Source organism: Enhydra lutris, unplaced genomic scaffold, assembly GCF_002288905.1.
Source record: "Enhydra lutris kenyoni isolate GAN:26980312 unplaced genomic scaffold, ASM228890v2 scaffoldscaffold41, whole genome shotgun sequence".
In the NCBI taxonomy this organism is placed as follows: Eukaryota; Metazoa; Chordata; class Mammalia; order Carnivora; family Mustelidae; genus Enhydra; species Enhydra lutris.
Genome location: NW_019154125.1, coordinates 436,982 through 462,931, shown reverse-complemented (window position 1 = coordinate 462,931; position 25,950 = coordinate 436,982). Strand labels below are relative to the sequence as shown.

The 25,950-nt window shown below is 39.6% G+C and overlaps 2 protein-coding genes across 4 annotated transcripts in view; one reads left to right on the top strand and one right to left on the bottom strand.

The window, feature by feature from the left end:
• LOC111155467 (centrosome and spindle pole associated protein 1) overlaps positions 1 to 6,808 on the top strand; it is a 135,622-nt gene extending 128,814 nt beyond the window's left edge. For both annotated transcript variants that reach the window (XM_022515632.1, XM_022515631.1), the window contains 2 exons: positions 3,703 to 3,841; positions 5,889 to 6,808. In XM_022515632.1, coding sequence (XP_022371340.1) covers positions 3,703 to 3,841; positions 5,889 to 6,097 — 348 coding nt within the window. In that variant the 3' untranslated portion in view covers positions 6,098 to 6,808. The remainder of the gene's footprint in view (positions 1 to 3,702; positions 3,842 to 5,888) is intronic.
• Positions 6,809 to 7,979: 1,171 nt separating this feature from the next.
• LOC111155372 (ADP ribosylation factor guanine nucleotide exchange factor 1) overlaps positions 7,980 to 25,950 on the bottom strand; it is a 144,016-nt gene continuing 126,045 nt past the window's right edge. The window contains exons 31-39 of one of the 2 annotated variants that reach the window (XM_022515518.1): positions 25,707 to 25,842; positions 25,488 to 25,626; positions 23,714 to 23,786; positions 19,162 to 19,294; positions 15,419 to 15,558; positions 13,725 to 13,893; positions 12,231 to 12,369; positions 11,143 to 11,260; positions 7,980 to 9,445 (exon numbers count right to left, since the gene is read on the bottom strand). In XM_022515518.1, coding sequence (XP_022371226.1) covers positions 9,281 to 9,445; positions 11,143 to 11,260; positions 12,231 to 12,369; positions 13,725 to 13,893; positions 15,419 to 15,558; positions 19,162 to 19,294; positions 23,714 to 23,786; positions 25,488 to 25,626; positions 25,707 to 25,842 — 1,212 coding nt within the window. In that variant the 3' untranslated portion in view covers positions 7,980 to 9,280. Of the gene's footprint in view, positions 9,446 to 11,142; positions 11,261 to 12,230; positions 12,370 to 13,724; positions 13,894 to 15,418; positions 15,559 to 19,161; positions 19,295 to 23,713; positions 23,787 to 25,487; positions 25,627 to 25,706; positions 25,843 to 25,950 lie in introns of those variants that run through there. The other variant, XM_022515519.1, reaches the window with a different exon arrangement.

Below are 25,950 nucleotides of genomic sequence, written 5' to 3'. Positions count from 1 at the left end.
TCTTCTCCAGTGCATATGGAACATTCTCCAGAAGAGAGCACATCCTGGGTCTCAAATCAGGTCTCAACCGGTACCAAAAGATTGGGATCATTCCCTATATATTTTCAGACCATGATGTTTTGAAACTAGAACTCAACCACAAGAGGAAAGTTGGAAAGAACTCAAATACATGGAGGCTAAAGAGCATCATACTAAAGAATGAATGGGTCAACCAGGAAATTAAAGAAGAATTTTAAAAATTCATGGAAACAAATGACGAAAACACAACTGTTCAGAATCTTTGGGCTGCAGCAAAGGGGTTCCTAAGAGGGAAGGATATAGCAATATGAGCCTTTCTCAAGAAATAAGAAAGGTTTCAAATACACAACCTGACCTTATACCTAAAGGAGCTGGTAAAGGACAACATACAAAAGGACAACAATACAGCCTAAACCCAGCAGGAGAAGAGAATAAATAAAGGTTAGAGCAGAAATCAACAAAACAGAAACCAAAGGAACAGTAGAATGGACCAAGGAAACTAGGAGCTAGTTCTTTGAAAGAATTATTAAGATCAATAAGCCCCTAGCCACTTATTGAAAAGAAAACAGAAAGGACCCAAATAAGTAAAATCATGAATGAAAGAGGAGAGATCATGACCAATACCAAAGAAATAGTTTTAAGAACATATTATGAGCAACTATATGCTAACAAATGAGGCAATCTGGAAGAAATGGATGCATTCCTGGGGACTTATAAACTACCAAAACTGAATCACGAAGAAAGAGAAAACCTGAACAGACCCATAACCAGCAAGGAAATTGAAGCAGTAATCAAAAATCTCCCAACAAAGACTCCAGGGCTAGATGACTTCCCAGGGGGATTTCTACCAAATATTTAAAGAAAAATTAATACCTGTTCTTCTGAAGTTGTTTCAAAAAATAGAAATGGAAGGAAAACTTCCGGACTTTTTCTATGAAGCCAGCATTACCTTGATCCCAAAACCAGACAAAGACCCCACCAAAAAGGAGAATTACAGACCAAGATCCCTGATGAACATGGATGCCAAAATTCTCACCAAGGTACTAGCCAGTAGGATCCAAAGGTACAACTGAAAGACCCTATGCAGTAGGCTTCAAACAGTACAGTAAAAGGATTATTCACCACGACCAAGTCTATATATATTAATTTTATATATGCATATATTATATATATATATATATATATAAAATTCAGCCATCAAAAAATGAAATCTTGCCATTTGCAGTGATGTGGATGGAACTAGAGGGTATTATGCTAAGTGAAATAAGTCAGAGAAAGACAATTACCATATGATCTCACTCATATGTGGAATTTAAGAGACAAAAGAGAGGATCATAGGGGAAGAAAGAGGAAAAAAAAAAAAAAACCCAGAGAGAGAAATCATAAGCGACTTTTAATCATAGGAAACAGAGTGCTGATGATTGCCGGAGTGGGGATGGGTGGAGGGACAGGGTTAACGGAGATGGACATTAAGGAGGGCATGTGATGATATAATGAGCACAGGGTATTATGTAAGACTGATGAATCCCAGGCCTGTACCTCTGAAACCAGTAATATGTTACATATTAATTGAATTTAAATTTTAAAAATGTTTGAAAATAAGTAAGTAAAAATAAAAAATATATTGGGGTGGTCCAGTAATGAGTGAGCACTTGCTGTGGATAGAGGGGACTGTAGGCTCCACCACCAAATAGTTCCCTAACCTTAGGTAGGTCACTGAACTCTGGTACCTTGGCTTCTCTGAGGTAGTGTTTTCCTATCTCCAGATGTGGTTATAAGCCTAGCAGTCCCTGGCACAGAATGTTCATTCCACACCCTAATCTTCCTCCTCCTCTGTTGCAGAATATTTGGATTTCAGAAAGTACAAGAAGCAACTGATAAACGTTTATTGCAAAGTCTGCTTTATCCTCTTAGACACCTAAGCCTACTATATACTATTTTGTTCAGATAACCTGTCCAAGGTCACGTTCTATAGGAAGGCTGATATTCAACCTATATTCTTTTCATAGAATGTGTGTAAATTTTTTTTAAAATTTTTTATTTATTTGACAGGCAGAGATCACAAATAGGCAGAGAGGCAGGCAGAGAGAGAGAGGAAGGGAAGCAGGCTCCCTGCTGAGCAGAGAGCCCGATGCGGGGCTCGATCCCAGGACCCTGGGATCATGACCTGAGCCGAAGGCAGAGGCTTTAACCCACTGAGCCACCCAGGTGTCCCTGTGTAAATGTTTTTATAGTATAACCAGTAAAAAAGCCCTAGTGACATTGTGTACTTTGTTGACTAGATAACTTTGGGCAAATTCTTAAACTGTGTGTTGTCTTATATATGTGACATGGAGATACAGTTAGATAATATATATGAACCATGAGCACTGAATCAGGTCCACAAAGGATAAATGCTGTTATTAGCATTATTACATGTGTAGCTTTAGTAGGTGGAAGTAACTTGTTTCCCCAGCAACCATCAGTCTACTTTCTGTCTCCATAGCATTGCCTTTTCTGGATACACAGACATGAGATACGGTCAAGTTTTAGCATGTCAGTACTTGCCTCCTTTTTATCGCTGAGTAATAGTCCTTTGAATGGGTGTTCCACATTCAGTTTATCCATTCAACACTTGATGGACATTTGGATTGTTTATACTTTTGTGTATAAGTTTTCTGGTGATTTTCATTTCTGTTGCATGTATACCTAGCAATAGAATTGTTGCATTATAGAAGTAACTATGGTCAACATTTTGAGGAACTGCCAGACTGGTTTCCAAAGTGGCTACACCATTTTATACTTCTACTAGCAATAGATGAAGATTCCAGTTTCTATATCATGGCTACACTTGTTACTGTCTATTTTATTATAATTATTATAATCATCCTAGGCAGTGTGAAGTAGTGCCTCATTGTGGGTTTTTCATTTCCCTAATGATGTTCAGTATCTTCTTTTAAGATGTCTGCAAATCCTTTGCCCATTTTCTAATCAGGCTATTGTTGATTTGTCAGTTATGTATTTGAGATACAAGTCCCTTATTACAGGTATGATTTGCATAGTTTTCTCTCATTTTGTGGGTTGTCTTTTACATTGTTGATGGGAGTCCAACTTACCAATCTTCTGTTTTATCACTTGTGCTTTTGGGGTCTAATCATCAGAAACCATTACCTAACCAAGTTACTTGTGTTTTCTTCTAAGGAGGTCAGTGATCTACTCTGTTAATTTTTGCAATTGATGTGAGGTGTAGGGATCCAAATTCATTCTTTTGCATTGTGGACAATCCAGTTGTTCCAGTAACATGTTGTTGAAAAGGCTCTTTTTTCCCCTAGTGAATTTTGTTGGCCTTTTTGTCCATAAATGTAAGTGTTCCTGGACTCTATTCCATTGATCTGTAGGTCTCTCTTTAAGCCACTACCACCCTGAATTGATTACTGTAGCTTAATGGATTCTTAGCCCCTGTTGTTTCACTTTTTTTACCTTTTGGGTCCTAAAATTTCCCATCTTCACCCAGCCTGGCAGCATTTACATATTATTATCACAGATGCTGTATCTTTACCTGAGCCTGCATGAATAAACACTAGAACTTAAATGGAAATCTGTGGCATTTATATTCTACTTTATTCCTTACACTATATATTTATCAGGAGCAAGAATATTTTTAGGTTCACTGATTGTTTCAAAAATTCTCTTTTCTAATTACAGGATAACAGTCATCCTAATATGCCACCAGATGGTTTCTCTTTAAAATCTGTGTCCAGTATAAATATTGATCAGCTTAGGATGAAAAATGAGGAACGGATGCGAAAACTGAATGAACTTCAGAATAAACCGATTAATACAGGTAAATGGCCAGTCTTAAGGGACTACAGCACATTCTGTAAGAACTCAAACCTGTTGGGGCACCTGGGTGGCTCAGTGGGTTAAAGCCACTGCCTTCGGCTCAGATCATGATCTCAGGGTCCTGGGATCGAGCCCTGCATCGGGCTCTCTGCTCAGCGGGGAGCCTGCTTCCTCCTCTCTCTCTGCCTGCCTCTCTGCCTACTTGTGTTCTCTGTCAAATAAATAAATAAAATCTTAAAAAAAAAACAAAAACCTGTTTACAAGGAAGTTTTCCCTGTTGGCTGGGGGACGATGCAATGAATTTTGAAATCCCTTTGAGTTGTAAGGCCTAAAACCACAGACACTATCCAGGAAAACCTGGACTCCAGATCAATTTTGCATCACATTCTACCAGAGAGGGTATGCTTTATGAGTGGATTTTTCTTTTCTTTTTAAAGATTTTATTTGTCAGAGCACAAGCAGGGGAAACAGCAGGTAGAAGGAGCAGCAGATCCCTGATGAGCAAGGAGCTTGATGGCAGGACTTGATCCCAGGACCCTGGGACCATGACCTGAGCTGAATGAAGGCAGACGCTTAACCCACTGAGCCACCCAGGCGTCACTTGAGTGGATTCTAAACCGATGAAATTTTTATTACATATATCCAGATTCTCTTTGCTTTCAGCAGGGAAAATGCTGATTAGTATCAGCATCTCACTCCCCTCACCGAAGTGAGGAATTATTAGAAACTAATTTGACAACTTCAAGGTCTTTAGAGAACACATCTATTATAAATTTACAGTACTACGAACAAATTTTTTAACTTTTTTGCTTGGCTTTCAATGCCATAGACAAAGCAAAGCAGCCCCAGGTTGATGTTTCTTTTTAGAACAGAAGCCAAAGTTTAGTGTTTTCCTTAGGGCTTCATGGTCTCTCGTCGTTTGGGTGACCAGCAGGATGATTCCTTAGGCAGCTAGTGAACCCCTCAGTACTAGTTTTAGTGAACAGTACAGTGGTCTTTTGGGACAATTCCCTTTAGTCTGTGAGGCTACATACAATAATCCTAATAGTAGCCTTCCTATCTTTAACACTTCATTTAAATTTAAAACTATACTCCTATAATCTCTAGCAGTCAGGGTACCGTATGTTCTGGTGGCAGTTCCATATCAAATGCCAGCACATATGGTAAACTGATGGAGCAGTACTTTTCATATCATACCTGAAAAAATGTGGACCAGTGGGAAAACAGTTCTTTAACTCTGCACTGAGGATTGCCTATTCTTAAGTTTCTTTTAGAACCAGTAAGGGTGATTAATATTTAACAGGGATATATTTAAATTGAGAAAAGTAGAGCATTTAAAGAATCTCTTAGAGGTTTTCAGCTTCTAAACTTCTTTTTAACATTGTCCTTTCAAACAGGAGCTTTTGGTACGATGTGGAGTGACTGCTTATTAAATTGACTGCACATATCCCTTTGCTGGGCTAATCCTTCACAGACCGGGAGATGTTAAAAAAAAAAAAAATGACATCACAGGGTAGGAAGACAGATTTTCCTAGTATATCTAATAAGTAAAATACAGAGATAGTTGAGTATATTCAATTAAAGAATGAAACTTAAGGACCTACCTTTTAATGGAGTAGACAACAACCTCTTAGATTAGGTACAAGAATGGATGTAATTTCATCTCCTGTCTACCTGTCTAGTGCTTTCCTAAAAGGATTTCCTCTCCTTAGAGCATCGGTAACAGGTTTGGAGTTTCTAAAACTTTGCTGAATTTAAAAGTTTTGTAAGGTTGCATACACTTCCGCAGTCAGCTTAACGTTTATCGCCCTCTACTTTGCTGTCTTTGGAATCCCTGTGGGTGTTGGCACCAACAGAGTCACCTATTCACTTGACCGTTTTCTTCCTAACTCTAAATGAGGGACCTGGACAAAAGAGTACTTTGTAGAACATAATCCTGTGGAGAAATGCAGGGCTGGAATGGCTTAAATTACAGGAAGGAGATCTGTGTGCATTTCACCTCCTTGCTACCAGTGTTACCTGAGTCATGTCCCTCTTGCCTCCTTTAGACGATGAGAGTTCACTGGTTGACCCCGATGACATGAAGCATGTGGGGGATGATGGATCAAACTCTGTAGCCACTGAGCCCTGGCTCCGCCCAGGCACCTCAGAAACGCTGAAACGGTTCATGGCCGAGCAGCTGAACCAGGAGGAGCAGCAAGTTCCTGGAAAACCAGGCACTTACAGTTGGCAGGGCCTGTCTACAGCCCATGGTTAAAATAAATCTGTACTGGACCCAGCAGTGCCTTTTTAAGGTGAAAGGAATGTCAAATCGGAACCTTTAATAATACGTGTGCTACTTTTGGCCCTGTTACTTACACAAGTATCATCTGTATATAAGGTGTTTTTCCCCCATGATGATGTATAATAAAGATGTATATATTCTGTACATAAATAAAAGGCAATGATTAATTTATATAATGTAGAATTATACAGAATTATTTTTGCATAATTTTGCCAAAAATTGGGGTGGTAATGAACTCTTGGAATCAACTACCATATGTGCATTATTTTAAATTCTGCTTGTCAGTAAGATAAGGTGAATAAAACAAGTGTCTTAACAATACTGTAAAACCTGAATATGCTTGTATGTACATTTGCCATTGGTAACGCTATTCAAAATAATTCATTTAATAAATACATTGGTTGTAGCTGAGTATTTCAGTTGCTAGGTAATGAATCAAATGTGCTAGTTATTTCCATGTCTTTTATAGCTACTCATTCCGTATAAATGATGGGGTAGTCATAACTGATTTTATTCCCATAAGCCATACACTAAATACATCTTTTTGCCTCTGTTTATGCAAATGAAGGCATTACGTTTACTAATTTGTATGACTTAACTACTCAATAGAAATAAATTATTTTTTATTATCAATGTCAATTTCTTATTTTAACTGGAATTGAGGTTTCTAGACAAGGTGTTTTAGAAGTTGAAGACAGACAGGACCACCCAGGGTCCAAGGACAGAGACTGGAATTGTTGCTGTGCCACCATGGACCCTTGGATAAGTGAGTCAAGTCTTCCTAATCACTCCATAAGTGGTACCTTTAAAAAAGTAAAGATTAAATCAAAATCTGGGAAATAATTCATTGGTCTTTAGCATTATGATGGCTGAGAACACCCCCAGGCACTCCTTCTTGTACATTTCCACTAATGGAACTAATGGCGGACAGTGTAGACAAGTTTACTACAAGTGTGAAATTTCTCCATTTTGAATTTTAGCTATGCATATTTTATACTCAATTTTGTAACCTAATCATTGTTCTTTTACATGAAGATTTTTTTTAAATTTTTTTAAGATTTTATTTATTTATCTGACAGAGATCACAAGTAGGCAGAGAGAGAGGAGGAAGCAGGCTCCCCGCTGAGCAGAGAGCCCGATGCGGGGCTCGATCCCAGGACTCTGAGATCATGACCTGAGCCGAAGGCAGAGGCCTCAACCAACTGAGCCACCCAGGCGCCCCAAGATTTTTCCTCTTATATCTTCATTTGAAAGTATCACGAAAGCCTCTGTCTCCTGTAGGGACGGTCCTGAAACTATACCACAAAATAACAAACCACCAGGTCATTTGAAACACTTACCCATCAGATAGATTGGAAGGTCATGGTGGTTCCCAGCTACGAAGGTAGGCGACTCCCAGCTCTAGCATCCAGCTGGGCTTGCACGGGGCTGTCTTGGGGGTAGTAAATATGGTATACCTATAAATGCATTGTTCAGTAACTCATCTAAGGTATGAGAGCAAAGACTGAACACTTCTATTTTTAAACACAATCATTATCTTGATGTTCCATTTTTTGCTCAATGCCATAGTATCACACAACTCCTAGGACACACAATGCCCCCCTGACAAAGTGCCCCAAAAGCGACTTCAGCTCTCTTAGCATTCACACAGTGTAGCCTTATTTTGGGTTATATAATTTTAATTATGAATAACCTATGGCTGAGAAAACATGACCCTAATGCCAAAAGCTGAAAAATATCAGAACTAAAGAACACTGAATTTGTAGTTCTGGCCAAGAATATTCCTAAATTGTTCAGCTTTTAACAAAGAATCAATGAAACATGGGGCTGTAGATTACACAGGTTTTGATTGCACTGATGAAATAATCCAAAAACTTTATTGACCTATAACCTGATTAGAATATGCCAGATGAGAATATTGTACAGAAAGTTGTACAGAATTTTTTACATAGAAAACTTTACATCTGTACCATATACATTTTATCCATCTGAAAAAATTTTCTACATCCACTGTTAATACGGAATGCTTGACAATCTTGTCTTTTTTTTTTTAACCATCAGAGCACAATTCACAGTATGAATACATTTCCAGTAAATCTAACTTCCCCAACCATGCCAGATTTGTTATTTTAACATATTCAACATTAAATTCTGTACATAGAGTAAAATCTACATCAAGCCCCGCCACCCAAAAGAAAAAAGAAAGTGACAGCAACCTAGATTCATTTTGCAGTGATTCAAGTTTCGGTCCATGAAGGATCAACTCTATTTTAATGGCTCATCTTTAGAAGCCCTAAGAGAAGTATATTACAGGTAGTTAGGTCAGTAGGAGTATTTTCTACTTTTTTTTTGTTGTTGGTCATGACAAGTGTCAGCCACAACAGCTTTCTGGGCATGTTAAACCCTCAAATTTTCCACCCCCCACTAAAAAGGGCAAAACCAAAATCCCCACAAAATAAAAAAGACAAAAAGTTCAACCCAAATGTTTAGTGCATTTGACAAAATATTATAGGTATTTAGCAAATGAATAAGAAAATAAAGAAATTAAAATAAAACAGTGCAGGAAGAACTATATAATGTTTAAGATTTTTATATTACAGACCTGCATCTCTGTACATTTTTCACAGAAGGATGATTACCAGTATCTCAGATAGCCTGAGTGTGCAAAAATCTTCAGAGTAAGAATACCATAGTTGCTAAATATCTTTTACCATGAATAATTTCTTCTTCTCCCTCCCACCCCCCAATTATAAACATTTTATCCTTCAAAATACAGCTCTCCTGAGTTGTACTTCCTGCAGAAGTTCAGATCTTTACATCTATAGTTCTTTGGGTAAAGTTTTACTTCCACACCTGCCGAAAATATATGGGGCTCTCCCTGCTGCCAAGGACAGGGGAGGACACATGGACACAAGCGGACACTGTGGAAACAGGCTTCCTGCTCAACATGAGCCCAACATGACAAACAGAATCCACCAGACTACTAAGTAGGGACTGGAGCGTTGCAAGTTTGAGTTACAGTTCTAAGCATCTTTACTGGTAACCCTCAAACACTGCAATTCAGAGAAACCGTTTTTCAGGTAGGAAACCTCAGCTCCAAGGTCCTTTTAAAGAGCGGAGGGATGTAAACGCCAACAGAAAAATACCGAGTTGCCATCATTGCTTATTTATTCCAAGTTCCTGTTCAGGTGGTTGTGATATCTGAAAAACTACTCCAATTCGCAGAAAAAATCTTCTAAGAACAGCACGAAGTTCAGGAATCAAATCAAATTGCATAATTTCACATAAGAGAGGGTAGTAGAATGAAGCATGAGCTTTAAACTGGGGAGAGAGGGAAAGAAATTGCTCCATTAGCAGTGCTTGCATTCCAAACCACAGTAGCTCAAATGCCTTCAGAGTCAAAGTCCTTCAGGGGCCCGCACTGATCAATGAAGACAGGAAAGGCATCTGCGTAAAGCAGGGACCGTACTGATCATGGAACTGAAGAAGGGGTATTCAAAAGATGCACTCAAACGTTATTCAATGACCTACGCTTATTTTGAAAAACATTTCCCATTATATTTCCTTGACAAACTTATGACAAACTTTTAGTATCACTGCTTTTCCTGGGTAATAAGCAAAAGTAAGAAAACAAGCAGGAACCACAGTTGAGTTTTTTTTAATAAGCTATGGGTTACTGAAATAATCTTGTTTCTTGAAGAAAATTTGAATTTTTATGGAAAATTCTACCTAATACTGTGATATAAAATTGCAATCTCCAGGCAAAGATCAGACTTTCCACATTTATAGTTTAACTGATGTACTGTGGTCGTCTTTGCTGGAGTTCCTCAATCTCCTGAATACAAGTTGCCTGCCTGTTTTCTCTCTGCTGCTCTCCACACCCAACGAGGGACTAGAAAGCAGTATGATCGATGGTGGCACAGAAGCCCGTGGTGGAACCAGACAGACTGGGGTCTGGAGGCCTTCCTGGCCACACAGCTGCTGATGCCTTAGGTCACTTCTCCAAGCTTTATCCAGCCCAGGAGTCAGAGGTAAATGCATGTAGACCAGAGCACATGACTTGGGATGAACATCTGTTCAACACCGAGTGACACCCATCTTGACCCCAATCTCAGGCTACCTCACTAGGCACTTTTAAACCAATTCAGGGATCACAGCAACTGGTTTCCAAGTATATGAGCTACAAGTTGCTGTATTTTTTAAAAAGGGAAATGCATATTTTAAAAAATCTGAATGTATGTATTTAGTTGCGTATATTTAGTTGTATGTATTTAGTTGCGTATTTTTAAATTGATCATCATTTCCACTGCTTTCAAATTCTTTTTTTTTTTTTAAAGATTTTATTTATTTGTCAGAGAGAGAGGGAGAGAGAGTGAGCACAGGCAGACAGAATGGCAGGCAGAGGCAGAGGGAGAAGCAGGCTCCCCGCCGAGCAAGGAGCCCGATGTGAGACTCGATCTCAGGACGCTGGGATCATGACCTGAGCCGAAGGCAGCTGCTTAACCAACTGAGCCACCCAGGCGTCCCTGCTTTCAAATTCTTAAATGAGTTTATGGCCCATTCACTAGGGCCCCTGTGTTACATGGAACTGATAAATATGCCAAAGGAATGGCTGAAGCCTGGAGCACAGGCCTCAGACCCAGAAACAGCATTGGTGAGGACAGAGTATAGGCCCAGAGGTTGGGCAGGATGGCAGTTTTCAAAATGAAGCAGTAGAGACTTCAGGGGTCAGGATGGGAGACCCAGAAGCTTCTCAGGGTTTCCCAAAGGGATTCTGATTCCTTCTTTACTGAATCCCCTACACTGCTTAGACAACAAAGCAGGGTGAGGAGGGAGAAGACTGAAACACCCATGAGGAAAGGGGCCACCGTGGTCCAGGACAAAGTGGCACCATGGCCAGCGCTTTGCTGGATCCACCTCTGAGCCTCGGGTCTGCAAGCTGGCACCCCTGCCTCCCGCTTGAGCATGATGCTGGTCAGGCTAGAAATGCTGGGCTGAAGAAGACATCTCATACTTACCCTATTGTCGCTTATCTTTAGAACTTTAGTTAGAAACAAAAGCAGTAAGTTAGTCCAGGCTTCCCGATGACTCTCTGACGTTAGAGTAAGGAAGTAACTTAGGGCTTCGCTGCAGACACTGTAACAGAGAAGGCTCACTTTGACATGTGCTGCATACCTGCTGCTACAGGCGTTCACAGAGAAACAACAGCTGGACGAGGCGGGGAGGGACTACTAGGAACTGGTTAAGAGTCTATCTGCTAACACTAGCTGGAGTGTCAACATAAACGTATCCTTTTCAAATGAGAAGAAAACCAGACGTTAAAGAAACCATTGCAACGTATCAGGAAACGCATTTTTCTGAAAGTTCCATTGAATTTCAGAGACCCTGTGCGGCAGCACACATACAAGTCTGGTGTTAAGAAACCAGGGCTGAAATCTGGGGCGGCTCTTCCCTACACTCACTGTGAAGGTGAGACACTTCTGGGTCTTAAAAATCTCATCAGTAAAGTGGGAAACAGGGACAAAGTCATCTCTTGAAGTTCTAAAATGTACTTAATTGGTCTCTGAGAACATCTATTCCCTGAGAATATATGCAGATACAATGAAGAAGACCGCATTCTTTCTGAATGGCATATTTCATTCTTAGCATGAGTTTAAAATTTAAAGAACAGAATCTTAAGCTGTCATGAAGTAAAAAGAGAATGCAAAAAAGGTAACACTAACAAAACTCCAAATATTTTTTCAAACTAAATGCAGGCAGGTTTTCACTTTCACATATGACCTGTTCGTAAAAACGCAGTTATCTGTGGCATGAAAAAGCCCAAAATCTCCGAAGTTTTAAATTTTAAGGGAGAAAACTTTTTTCCTGTCCCATAGCAGTAACAACAGACATGATCTGCTCATGTCAGCAACTGTGCCAAAGTGCGTCCATCTATAGGACTGTATCTAATTTTCACAATTTCTTCCTTAGGCCCCAAGCTATTTGCATGGTCCTGCAGCAGGACTGAGATGTGGACTCTGCCCTGAGTACAAACCTAGTGGCCCTTTCCTACTCTGTACCATGCAACCATATGGGTCAAAGGCAGAAACTGAACCAAGAGTCTTACTTTAAAAGCCTCTGCTGGACCTCCTCCCAGGCACTAACCCGGCTCTCATCCATGTACATCCGGAAGAGAATGCGCAGCCCACACGCAAGGCTGCTCGTCTCCTGCTTCAGAAGGTTAGGTTTGGATTTGCCCTTGAAGCCTGCAGGAAAGGGAAGTTTCCAGGATTAATTTAGGAAGGCATCTTACAGAAAGACAAAAAGCCTTGTATGAAGGCACGTTTTGTGTACATTCAGCTGTGGCATCTGCTGCTTACAAAGCAGTGCTGCCCTGAGGTGGCCCACAGGGACAGGAATTGCTCAGAGAAGGCACACCTTGAGACTGTGGGGGAGGTCAGTGGACTGGAGGCCGAAGTAGGAGGTGATTTCTAGGTTTAAAATGTCCTTTCTTTCAAGCTGGGGAGCAGGGGGAGGTCGGAATATGACATACAAAACCATGTTGGCCTGGGAAAGCAGAACTCCTCAAATGAAATTGCACCTGAAAGCTCCGTACAGCTTACAGGAGGGCTCCTGGATGAACAGGGGCAGACCTCTCAGGAGTAAGGAGGTTTCAAAAGGCCACCAGCATGGTGAAGGGCCCAATGTATATGGAAACAGGGAACCTGGTGACTTTAGCAGGAGCGGTCCTGGTTGAATGGCAGAAACAATCTGGGTTGAATAAAGGGGAAAAAATGAATATAGACTACTCTTCCTAGAAGTTAGGCTGTACAGGGAAGAGGAAGAGCAAAGCCATGGGCTTAATTAGGAGTTGAACAATCACTTTAGATTAAGTAAAACATGCAAATATAAAGTATCCAACACTACTTCACAGAGTTTGATGTTCAATAAACATTAGCTCTCTTTTTTTCTTCATATTCTGCTGCCTCTCACTCTTCTAGCACTCTTTTTCACCTGAGGTGCCAAATAACTATTTCTTAAGTAGAAAACCAGATGTCAGTTTAATTATTATACTTAATTATATACTATATTTATATAATTAAATTATACTTAAAATTTTCCAACTTGTTAAAAAATATGCCTCCCTCCCTCAAAATATCCACTTCCATTCTGAGGTATGGCCATTCCCAGATAAGCACGGAGATGTCATCTGAATACATATGGAAGGATGTCATGTTCAGGACCTTTACACACTTTTTCTCATAAGAGGGCACCTTTTATATGCTGACGGTATCGACAGGGAGGCCCAGAATGGGTGAACAACATGAAAAAAAAAATGAATAGTCAAATCAAGTAACAGACTGATTACACAAGGGGGAAACAAATTTCCCCTAGCAGTAGCTTATATTACACATTATAGTATATATTATATACATATTATTATATACTATAATAAAAGTTCTGGCTGGTAGACTGCCTTCCTACTATTATTAAGGTAAAAAGTTTATATAGTGTAAAATGCATACACCCGAATTATACAACAATGCATTCTGATAAATGTATACCTCTGGTGCACAAGTGTTAATGGTGAACATTAAAATGTAATACTTGTGCGACTTACCTGCTTTCCACAGAGCAGTCCTCTGTTCGTTGTTGGAATTAAATGCTTTTGCAAATCTATGGGACTCTAATAAGCAGTCCAGTAGCTTAAAAAGTTGTTGTGATGTTAAAAAGCGGTACATTCCTTGATCTTGTGTATCAACTCGAACATCAAAGTCCACAGCATCTCTCTTTGGAAAACAAACCACCACAGCACATGTGTGTGTGTGTTTTATACACACACACACACACACACACACACAGACAGACATGTTCACAAATTTTATTAAGTTTAGAGCTCAACGTTCCTCAAAGATCAGTTTTACGATCAAGCCACAGAACTTAATCTCTTTTATCGCAACAGGAAATAGGGAGAGGTCCATCTTTCGTTACTGCATTTCCAGAATCTTCCTTCCATGCATCCTAGTCATCAAGGGCCACCTGCTATCTTTCCAATTCCCTCCTCCTATCTTTTGACTCCAGGAGCTCTTCTCCTGTCCGAGCCTACAGCCCTTCCTGTTCCTTACCCGACTTAGGTCCTCTCTTCTTAACCAGTTTAGACTCCATGCGCTCCAGTTATAATTATTCTCTTGCATAATCCCTCTCTCTTTTTAGATTATAAAGCTGGCAAAACCACCTACTCCACATCCACACCCACACAATAAACAGACTGGAGAAAACAGACTGGTTTTAAACCAGTGGGCTCTAGGTGTTGCCCAGCAATCCTGCACTGCCCTAGTCTGCTTTCCCGGACGACTAACTCATGTTTTCCCTTCTCTATGTATCTAGAACTCTCTTCCCAGCCTCATTTGGTGGATAATTTTTCTTCTCATCTCTATCAGAAGAGACATCCCACAAACTCCCAACAGCAAATGGAACTACCTTCCTGTGTTAATAACCAACACACTTTGTTGTTTTCCTATTACAATGCAGAGCAGCCCAGGCTTCCATTTAAGACAACCCCCCAGGGGCTGGCACTAGACGCAATCCCCGTTCACTTTTCAAAAAGACTGTTCTGCAAGTGCCCCGGTCTTCTACATTCAGTTCTCTCTCTTCCCTGGAGAACTCTCGTCAGGGAAAATGCTGCAATACTGTCAATCTTAAAGACAATACAAAGCAAACCCTTCTCTTGACTCCTTCCATCCTCCTCAGCAATTATTCTATTTCTCTGTACCCCTTTACAGCAAAACTTCCCTTGACAGAATTAACAATATTTGCTGCTTCCAATTCCTCTCTTGTACCCATTTTCCATAATACTTTTGTCCCCAACATTACAATTAAACACATGTCAAGGTCACTGAAGTCTACACCAAATTGCTAGAGGGTGATTCTCAGATGAAATATTACTTGGCCCTCTAAGCATTTGACAGAGAATCACATCCTTCTTAAAATATTTTCTTCATTTGGCTTCCAGGACACCACTGTCTCTTGCTCTCCCCTTGCCTCATAGATTCTTATTCTCAGGCTCTTTACCAGCTGCTTCATCACTAGGAGCTCTAACCACGGAAGCCCCGGGGTCCCGGTCAGTGACGCTCCTCTCAGCTGTTCACACCTACTGCCTAGGGCATGTCATTCAGTCCCATGGTTTAAAATGACATTTCTGTGATGAAGGCCCCAGAATGAAATCTCTAATGTGATCTCTGCTCTGAAGTCCAGACTGTGAAAGCCAACTTCCTCCTCAACTTGTAAAAGCAGCCATTCCCCCCATATCTGTACCTGTGCGGCGGCTAGGTTTTCGGCATCTTCCTTCTTACTTGTGGCTGGGAAGAACACAATGTTGTCGATAGTCTGGATGAGTTCCAGCTGCACAACACATTTAATCAACAGGGCGGCAAACAATTTTTGTTCTGGAAATTCTGTGAGGAAACCCACCCCAATGCACATGCAAACAAAAATTATTTTGAATCCTTTATAATTTCTATGACATTACAATGCTAAGGAAATATTTGTCTGTATGAAGGTTATCTGAACATTTCACACTGAGGACATACTGCTTTTGCACATAAGCACTACTCAATAAAAAAGTAATCAATTTTTAGAAAAGCCTTACAAAATTAATTTTTTAAATAAACAAAAATATTCCCAAGGACTTAAAACAGTAAATAATGTTCAAAAAGATCCCACTACAACTTTTAAAATAAGATTTAGGTTATTCTTTAATAAAAATGTAACAAGTGGATTAAAAGCTAAGATTTTAGTAGCATTTACTAGAACTCGTTTGACCTTTGAATGTAAGTAATATAAAAACCTATACCAAAAGAATACAACAGGAACCAGATCTGTGAGAAAGGAAGTGAGGGACAGCCACAAATTCTGACAAATGGGGTAATACTGAGGGTTAACCAGAGCACACGTTTCATTTGGATCCAGGTTAAAAACTGTAGCGAACTATATTTTTCAAATGTATCCATAAACAAAGAAATCTATAAAAAGTTATGCTAAGTACATGATCACAAAACTAACCAAATTTCAAAGTAACAAAATGCTCTCCATGCTGAGCAGACAAGATGAAACACAGCTAATTCCTCTAGCCCAAACGAATCTGCTCAACAAGATATTTCTGACAATCCTCCAACCCATAAGGACATGTTCATAGAAGAATTTCGTATTTCCCTGACCGTCCCAGTTAAGCAAATGCTGAAGCACAAGGTAGGAAAAGAGGTCTCAACTACTGAGATGCTGCAAGAGCAGTGCTAACATGTGGCTCCAAGAGAGGCCCAAGGTCATACCTCAATCCTGGGATGTCAGGGCCAGCTCTTCCAGTGAACTTTCCAGAGGCAGGTGACTGCCCAACGCGAGCAGCCTGTTTACCACTCTAGGGCAATGACTGGCTCAGCACTGGATGACTTAGAATTCTTCAGTCTGCTTTTGTTTTTAGTACAAATTCCCTTTTGTGGCACCAATTTATGGAACTTAAATTCATGTTTTAGGGATAGCAAAACAACTCACATGAATTTATTCTTATTGAGGTCGTTCATTAATAAAGGTTCCTTTCCAGGTAGTTTTCAGAAATGCTGTTGTATTTAATACTTACTACTAGATCACATATCAAAAAAAAAAAAAGAAAAGAAAAGAAAAGAAAAGAAGGAAGCCACAAGTCCCACAACTGTTCCTCTTCAGTGTCTTTTTCCTAGTCCTTTACCTCAGTCAGAGCTGACACGTATCAGTCATTCCTTCACCTCCCCCATTCAAGTCCTAAAACTCAGTTCCTAGAGCAGGAGACTCCTGGCAGTTCAGCTGGGAGTCAGCTGACGTCTGACAGGATGTGTTCTCATTAGTTCTAACATCAGCTGCTAAGGGTGGGAAGAGAAGCAGGGTGAAAGAGTATGGCTGATGAGACTCCACTCTGATCAATGGGCAAAGCTGGACCTCTCTCTGCTTTCTGGTGTCCGTGGAGGGTAAGGATCTTAACTTTAGACTCACTAGCAATGACAGCAGCCTGTTTGGGGACAATATCTGTTTGGACAAATTTTACTACGAGGGTTGGTTGACACTGCCAGAGTTATGGTAGGTGACAGTGTTAATGGTTCACCCAAGCTAAGCAAAGATTAACTATGTGGGACAGCAGCTACAGAGCCAAGGCTAGATGGGGCAGTGATGTTTTCTGCAAGTGTACATCCTGCAGGCAGGATGAAGTACTCAGGTCTGTGTTGCGATTCTTTGAGTAGGAGACAGTCAGACAGCAGATGGCTGCCTCCATCAGACAGCAGAGGAGCCCTCACCTGTCCACTTAATGAAAGGGCCATTTGTTCTCCCAGCTCCACCTATTCTGAGTCAACAATCCTATGGTGAACTGTTCCTAAAGAACTTCAAGGGGAGAGGGAGATGGGTGTCTAACAGAAGGAAAGAAGTATGAGTCCTCAGTTCAGGGTGGGCGGGGCACAGCACTCTGCTCCAGTTAAAGGTACATTCCCAGCTTAGCCATGTGATAACTTTCTAATGTAAGATGACCATACCCTTCCTTTACAAAGCTAAGTGTATTTAAATCCCATCTTGGGGCTGAGAGAGAAGTCATTCACTATTCTGTCCTCAAGGCATGTTCCAGTGCAGACTAAAGCTGTCATGGATTCCTGCACAAGCCAGGCTGTTCTCTAGAAAACAGGAATCAAAAATGCAAATAAGCCACTCACCACTACCTATCTCCCTTTTAGGAAGTTTTAGCAAAACACAATGACTGAAGCTAGAAACTCCTTTCAAGTAGGATACCAAACCTATCTTCTCTCAAGAAAGAGTATAAAGCACCTAAGATTCATAAAAAATTCCCTGAAAAAAAATTAACTCAAAATGGATCAATGACCTAAATGTAGAGACTAAAAGCGTAAAAAATTTTAAAAGGAAAACCTTCACGATCTTAAATCTGGCAATGGATTCTTAGCTATGACACTAAAAGCAAGAGCAAGAAAAAAAAATGGTTTTCATCTGAATGAAAAATCTGTGTAAAATGTTATCAAAGAAATGTAAGACTTATACAACAGGGAATATACGTATCTGCGAATCATATATGTGACACAGGTAGAGTATCCAAAGTGTGTAACAAACTTAAAATTCAACACAAAAAGACATAAACCAATTAAAAATGAACAAAGAACATGAATAGGTATTTCTCCAAAGAAGAGACATACAAATGGCATAAGCACATGCAAAGATCATTAGGGTGACTGCACAACACTGTGAATGTACCAAAAATTTTTAAGGATTTATTTATTTTAGAGAGAGTGCATGCACACAGGGGAGGGGCAGAGGGACAGAGGGAATCTCTAGCAGACTCCCTGCTAAGCATGGAGCCTGACCCAGGGCACCATCCCAGGACCCAGGGTCACGACCTTAGCAGAAACCAAGAACTGGCCACTCAATCAAGTGAGCCACCCAGGCGCCCCTAAAATGGTTACTTTTCTTAATGTGAATTTCACCTCGTTTTATAAAAGCAATTAGAGTTGTCCTGCTTTCCTCTAGGGAGGAGGTGGCTTTTCCTTGGTGTTGTAATATTCCTTCAGTAAACAAAGTTGGATCAGTTTTGTGAAAAGTAGAAGGGTTTCCCCTTCTTTGTGAACAAAACAACGAGGGTGAGCGGAGGAGACGTGGTATGGGGCAGCTGAGTGTAAAGAAGGCTGGCTCCACAGGAAGCTGGGTGCTCCTGCTTAGAAAGCACTGTAGAGAAAGGCCCCTCAGGCCCCACTTTTGCAGAAAGGATATGGGGCTAGCATGCAGAAGGGAATGGAGAGAGAAGACTCATGTGCTTGAGAAAAGACCTATGTGTCCGACACAAACATGAGCTGAAAGCATCTACGGAAAAAGCTGGTACTACAGGTATTAGTGGATGTCTAAGTTGGAACACACACGGTAACAGAGTGACTACACCATCAATTACAGTACATATTCTGTTAATATCAAAAGTAAAAGCAAACATTTCATCTTTTACCTATATAAAACAAAACACACTATTAGGAGACATAACTCACTTGTTGTATGTTTAATTTTGCTAACTTCTTCATTCACAGTAGAGATAGCAGCCAGTGGTGCTTGCTGTCTATTATCTGCAGATCTTGGCTGAACAGAATCCTGAATATCGACAGATTTCTGTGATATTGTATCCTAATAAAACAAAAAATTCATTGTAAGTACAATGAATAAAACTTAAGGATGAAAACAGTTTCTGGTATGCTGTTTTTGAAAAAAATGAAGTGTGTCACTATGAAAAAGACATTCTATGCAGTGTGATACCAGACACAATGAGAAAATTATTTAAAGTTACTGACGCTTGGGGGAAATCGGAGCAGGGGACAAACCATGAGACTGGACTCTGAGAAACAAATTGAGGGTTTTGGAGGGGAGTGGGGTGGTGGGTATTACAGAGGGCACGTACTGCATGGAGCACTGGGTGTAGTGCATAAACAATGAATTTTGGAACACTGAAAAAAAAATTTTTTTAAATAAATAAAAAAGAAAACAAATAGTTACCTATGCTGACAGCCTTTAAGAGAAAATCTTCCTTTCTAACCCTCATTTGTTTCGGGCCTGGTACCACCCAAAAACAATAAAAAAAAAAGCAAGGCTTCACTGTGTGGGAAAGCTAGTCAGCAATATCGATGAATTGTCATGAAACCTGTTTAAACAGAACACATATGTGGCAGCGGTGGGAGACATTTCTGCAAGCTTTGTGTAGGTGGTGCGCAGGAAAGCTTTGTAGGGATGAGTTTAGGGAAAGACATTCTGTCATCCAAAGGAACTGGTGACCAGAAAGGTCAGTGAGAAGCTAACTGCGAGTGTGGTATCAGGAAGAAAAGCTCAAGTCCAACAGAACTATACCAGACCTTCGCTCCAGCATTAGGTATAACCTTGGAAAAGCAAAGAACGCTCTTGAGTTAAGGTTTTCTAACCTGAAAATGGAGAAGACACTTTTCTTGTAACTTATTAAAGATAAGGTAAGAAATGCAAAGCACTAGCACAGTGTCAGACAATATATGATAGCTGGCATTACTATTCTAGCTTTATTTTGTTACAGCAATACAACACACTCCAGGTAGAATCCAGAACATGGTTTTCAGAGGAACTGAGAATTCTAACCTAACAGTCTCAGCCAGAAGCGACCTTCACCTGGGTTTCTGCAAAGAAGGCAGAGGCTTATGTTCCCTAGAAAGAGTGCTAATCAAAACAGTATTTTAACTTAGATTTAAAATGTCACAGTTTATGATTTTTCATTTGCTGTTCCATATAAAACGGGGGTAATGTACCAAACAGGTTCAAAAAATTGCTGAAAGGATCAAATGTGAAAATATTTTTTAAACAGTAAAGAACTACACAAATCTAAAGCCATATTATTATTGTTATAATTGTTCTTACTCATCTTTGTATTTTTCGTGTTTAATACACAAGAGGACTTTAATAATAATTATATAGACCCGGTGGAGTAGTTGGGTAATTTCTTTGGCCACAATGGCCTATGATACACTTAAAAAAATATTTTTTGAAGATTTTACTTATTTAAGAGAGAAGAAAGAGAGAGAGACACACAGAGAGTCCGCCTGCAGGTGCATGAGCAGGAGGGAGGGGCAAAAGAAGAGGGAGAAGCAGACTCCTGGGCAAGTTGGGGGCTTGATCCCAGGACCCTGAAAACATGACCTGAGCCGAAGGGAGACACTCAACGGACTGAGCCACCCAGGCCCCTATAATGCACTTTTAGATAAAAACTTAAATGGAAGAATGCATATAACAACACTTCTAAATTTGTAAGTTCTTTAAGGGAATGTTTATTGTTTAAATTTAACTATAAAAAAACCGACTCTTTCGGGACGCCTGGGTGGCTCAGTTGGTTAAGCGGCTGCCTTCGGCTCAGGTCATGATCCCAGCATCCTGGGATCGAGTCCTACATTGGGCTCCTTGCTCAGCCGGGAACCTGCTTCTCCTTCTGCCTCTGCTGCCACTCCGCCTGGTGTTTACAGAAAAATGTGAGGCCAGAGAGATACTCAGGCAGGAACTACTAAGCAAAAAGAACCTAGCAAACTTGATAATTTGGAGAATCGTGGCCTATCCAGATTGTGAAGGATGCTAAAATCGGAAAATTCATTGTTACAAAAACATTTCTTCAGATAGTTAGACAACATTTTGATGAAAGAGATTAGATGTGTGTATCCAATGGATCCAATCAAATACCTCTCAGGAGAAGCTTGGAACAGAGAGAAAGTTATCCAGAAAGGTTCCATAAATAACACTCTTGACATACACGAGAGACCCATAGGATTTTGAGAATGATATACTAGCAGAACACAGCCAGCCTAGACTCACAGGGACATACATAGGATAAAAGGAAGGTTATCAGATCTCTGGGATTCTACTGGCAGGCTACAAGGCTGCAAACACATGCTAATCTTTAAGAAGAGCTGCTGGGGCACAAGAAGGAGCCACGGGCCCAGAAGGCAGAGTATCAAGGTACAGAATTATCCTCAGGCCTTGAATTTTTTTTTGGAAGATTATTTATTTGATTGAGAGAGAGGACAGAGAAAGAGAAAGAAGAGAGCATGAGTGGGGGGAGGGGCAGAGGGAGAGGGAGAAGCAGACTCCCCACCCAACAGGAAACCTGACTTGGGGCTCAATCCCAGGAACCTGGGATCATGACCTGAGCTGAAGGCAGATGCTTGACTGACTGAGCCACCCAGGAGCCCCTCAGGCCTTAAAAATTAATACAATTTGCCCTGTTGGGTTTTGAACAGTGACCCTTTTATTCCTTCCAATTTCTCTCTTTTGGAATGAGGATGGTTAGCCTGCGCTTGTCCCACCACTGTATTTTACAAGCAGGTAATTTGTTTTCTAGGTTTACAGGTCCACAGATGGGGACAGAAGATGCCCCCAGAAGAGACCACATACGTGATCTAGATGGCTGTGATGATGAGATCTGGGACTTTAGATACGATGTTTAGATCAGATTTGGGACTTATTGATGCTATAATAAGTTGAAACTTTTGGGAATACTGAAATGGCATGAATACACATTTTGCCTGAAAGATGAACGAACATGAATTTTTGGGTGCCAGAGGGTAAAGACTGCAATAGGTTGGACAGTGGCCCCAAAACAGATATCTAAGTTGGAACCTCAGGTACTTATGAAGGTTACTTGGAAAGAGGATCTCTAAAGATGTAGTTAAATTAAAGATTTTGAGATGAGGTAGCTTATATCTTATAGATATAAGAGATAGCTAGTGTCCTTAAAAGAGAAAGGAGAGACAGATATGATACGTAACAGATTTGACTTTACACAGACATTTAAAAATGGAGGGAGAGACTGGAGTGATGTGTGTACAAATCAAGGAACGCCGAGAGTTGCCAAGAGCCACTAGAAGCTGAAAAAGGCAAAGGAAGATTCTCCATTAAAGTCTTTGGAGAAAATGCAGCCCTGCTGATGCCTTAATTTTAGGCCTTTGGCCTCCTAAAATAAGACAATATATCTGTTGTTTTAAGCCACTAAGTTTGTGGTATTTTGTTGTGGTAGACCTAGGAAACAAATATATTGGGTGAAGGGTATATTAAAATTCTTTGAACTGTTACTGCAATATTTCTCATAGGTTAAATTATATCCAAATTAAAATTTTAAAATAAATACCCAATAATATCTTTAGCTTGGCATGGAAATCCTTTTTAATTCTTCTTCTTTTTTTTATAAGTAGGTTCCATGCCCATCATGGAGCCCAACACGGGGCTTGAACTCAGGGCCCTAAGATCAAGATCTGAACTGAAATTAAGAAGTGGATTCTTAACCAACTGCACCATCCAGGTGTCCCTTTGCATGGAAATCCTTACATAATCTCATGCCTGGTTCTTGAAATTCCCAACATCATTTTACTCTGTCTCAAACTGTCTACATTATAAAATAATTTAAAATACTTCCTTCATGGCACGTACAGAGATAAATTTTAGCCACCTGGGAATTTACCATTATGAAGCTTAACAAGAATTCTGGACAAATTTATGCCATCTTTTTAATTTATTTTTATTTTTTTAAAAGATTTATTTATTTTGACAGACAGAGATCACAAGTAGGCAGAGGCAGGCAGAGAGAGAGGAGGGGAAGCAGGCTCCCTGCTGAGCAGAAAGCACGATGTGCGGCTCAATCCCAGGACCCCGGGATCATGACTTGAGCCAAAGGCAGAGGCTTTAACCCACTGAGCTACCCAGGCACCCCTATGCCATCTATTTTAAAGACCTGGACTCACATAGGGGCGCCTGGGTGGCTCAGTGGGTTGGGCCGCTGCCTTGGGCTCAGGTCATGATCTCAGGGTCCTGGGATCGAGCCTCGCATCAGGCTTTCTGCTCAGCAGGGAGCCTGCTTCCCCCTCTTTCTCTGCCTGCCTCTCTGCCTACATGTGATCTTTCTCTCTGTCAAATAAATAAATAAATAAAATCTTAAAAAAAAAAAAAAAAAAAAAAAAAAAAGACCTGGACTCACATAAAAGAATTTGGCCCATAGTAAAGTTACTTCTCACAAGCAATTTTAAATATGATTTATTTATGAAAACTTACCAGCTGTTTTTCATTCACAGGAGATGGAGGTGGGGGAACAGTTTCTCCAGAAGAGGGACGCCAGGTTAAGAGCCTTTAAAATACCAAAGTCACACCAATCACTGTGAGTGTGAAACAGGACACATCCAATATGTGTTTTGGAACAGGCATAAAAAAGTCACAAGAATATGCCCAAAACAATATAATCCTTCTCTGACTACTACTGAAAAAAATCTAGTAAAAAGTTTAAGATATGTATTTCCAGAAAACAGAAATCAATCAATTAGCATATAATATAATCAAAAGGATACTATGGGTCATCAGTTTAAAAAAAAAAATTCTGAAAAGTTTCAAAAACTTTAAACTCACTTTTTCTAAGTATTAATGTCATTAAATATTTCCTAAAGGGAGATTGAGAAAAGTTTGAGACTTTTCAAAAATTTATAGAACTCTTTAGATTCTATTTTTTTTTAATGTATAAAAATAAATGAAATAAAATTTGGCCCAAAAGAAGAAACTAACTTGCGATCCCTGACTGGATATTTAGAAGAGAAAGATGACTAAGGCCCAAGTTTTTGCTTCTGAGAAGCAGGAGCTCCTGGGAAATGGAGTAGACAATGGTAGATATATCATTTCAATTCAATATGGAAAGAACTCTGGTACAGTTATTTTCTATTAAGAAATGCTTATTAGATGATCTTTAAGATCATGTATTTTAACCTGCATTTGTAATCCAATAAATTAAAACAGAGGCAGTTCCTAAAACAAACAAAAAAATAAGAATGTTCAGCCTAGCTGGTTTTTGTTAAGACTTCACAGGGACAACAGCTAGGCAAGACTTCATACTGTCTTTTGACATAGATAAACTCTGACAAAAATGGATCATTTGTCAAGTACATTACATTGTTCCAATAAAATGTGCACTAAAAAATAAGAAAAGTTTGACCAGTATTTGTCCTTTCAGTATAGACCCACCTACAGACTGCTTTCCTAGAGGTATGTCCCTTTTGTTTGATTTCCAGTGTCCTATTTATTAGGATACTGACAAGGGGATCATATCAGTGTAAACATATTTCACTCATGTCAAGAAAAAGTTTATGATGCTTAAAAATCTGAACTCCTGGTTTTCACACATTGCTTTATGTCAGTACATACACATGTTATACTTAAGATGCTTATACTTAAGATGCTTTAAGTAAGATTTAAAACATCTTATTAAGTAGATTTAAAAATAGTAAATCTAAAGTAAAACTTTCCGTAGGTCAGAGATCCCCAAAGTTTGAGCTGGGAAGTAAATTCAAGTACGTCCTACAAATAATCCAGATACTATTAGTCATTTAGTGAGACTACATCTCAGTTTCTCCATTGACAAAAACTCCTTCACCACAATTCAATTCCAAACTAATTCATTAGAAGAGGACAACTATAAAATATATTTACAAATAAATTTTCCTTAGGTTATTCAGTCTATAGTAACTGAAATATATGTTAAGTTTTTTTTGTTGCTTTTTTAAAATTCAAAACCACTGCTTGCTTTAAGCTGGATAAATAAAACCCTATTAAAAAGTAGAATCACCTCAATATGATCAATGACCATATGATGAATCAGACTGAAGTGTTTGGTTATAAAAAATTTAATTCAAGTATCTGCTATGGTTTATAGGAATCTGGTTTGAAATAAATACAAATTCATGGAGCACAGTTTTAAAAGAATTTCTGTTAAAAAAATAACTAGTTAAACTTTTTACGTCTATCATTCAATATACAAATATAAAATAAAGTAAAATCCTCTTACGCATGTGGGATTGTGGTTTTGAAGATATCCAGTGTGCAGTTACAAGTTTTATCCCAGATTTCTAGGGTAAATTTCTCACCATTCAGAATAACAACATTCTCTAAGCAGTTTGTACCAGATCGTGCTAACTGCTCATTGTCTGTAAAGAAAAGAGCAATTCATTTATATATTGTCAGGGCCACATTTAACATTTTGTGTCACTATTTGCTATAGACCTACCTTGCTGCACACACCAGTAGAGCTGGGCAAAAATATCATCCAAAAGTACATCACTGAGTACCTCTAAATACTGAGTGAATACATCACAGATCGCATAAAGTGCATGATTACAAGTCGTAGTCATCCACTCAGCTTTCTAAGGGAAAAAAGTCATTAAAAGAAGGTCAGACCATTTGTCAACAACCAGAATTAAAGAAGAAATATGCTTGCATGTTTAAAAGCTAAGGCTGTCCATCTTCCTTTC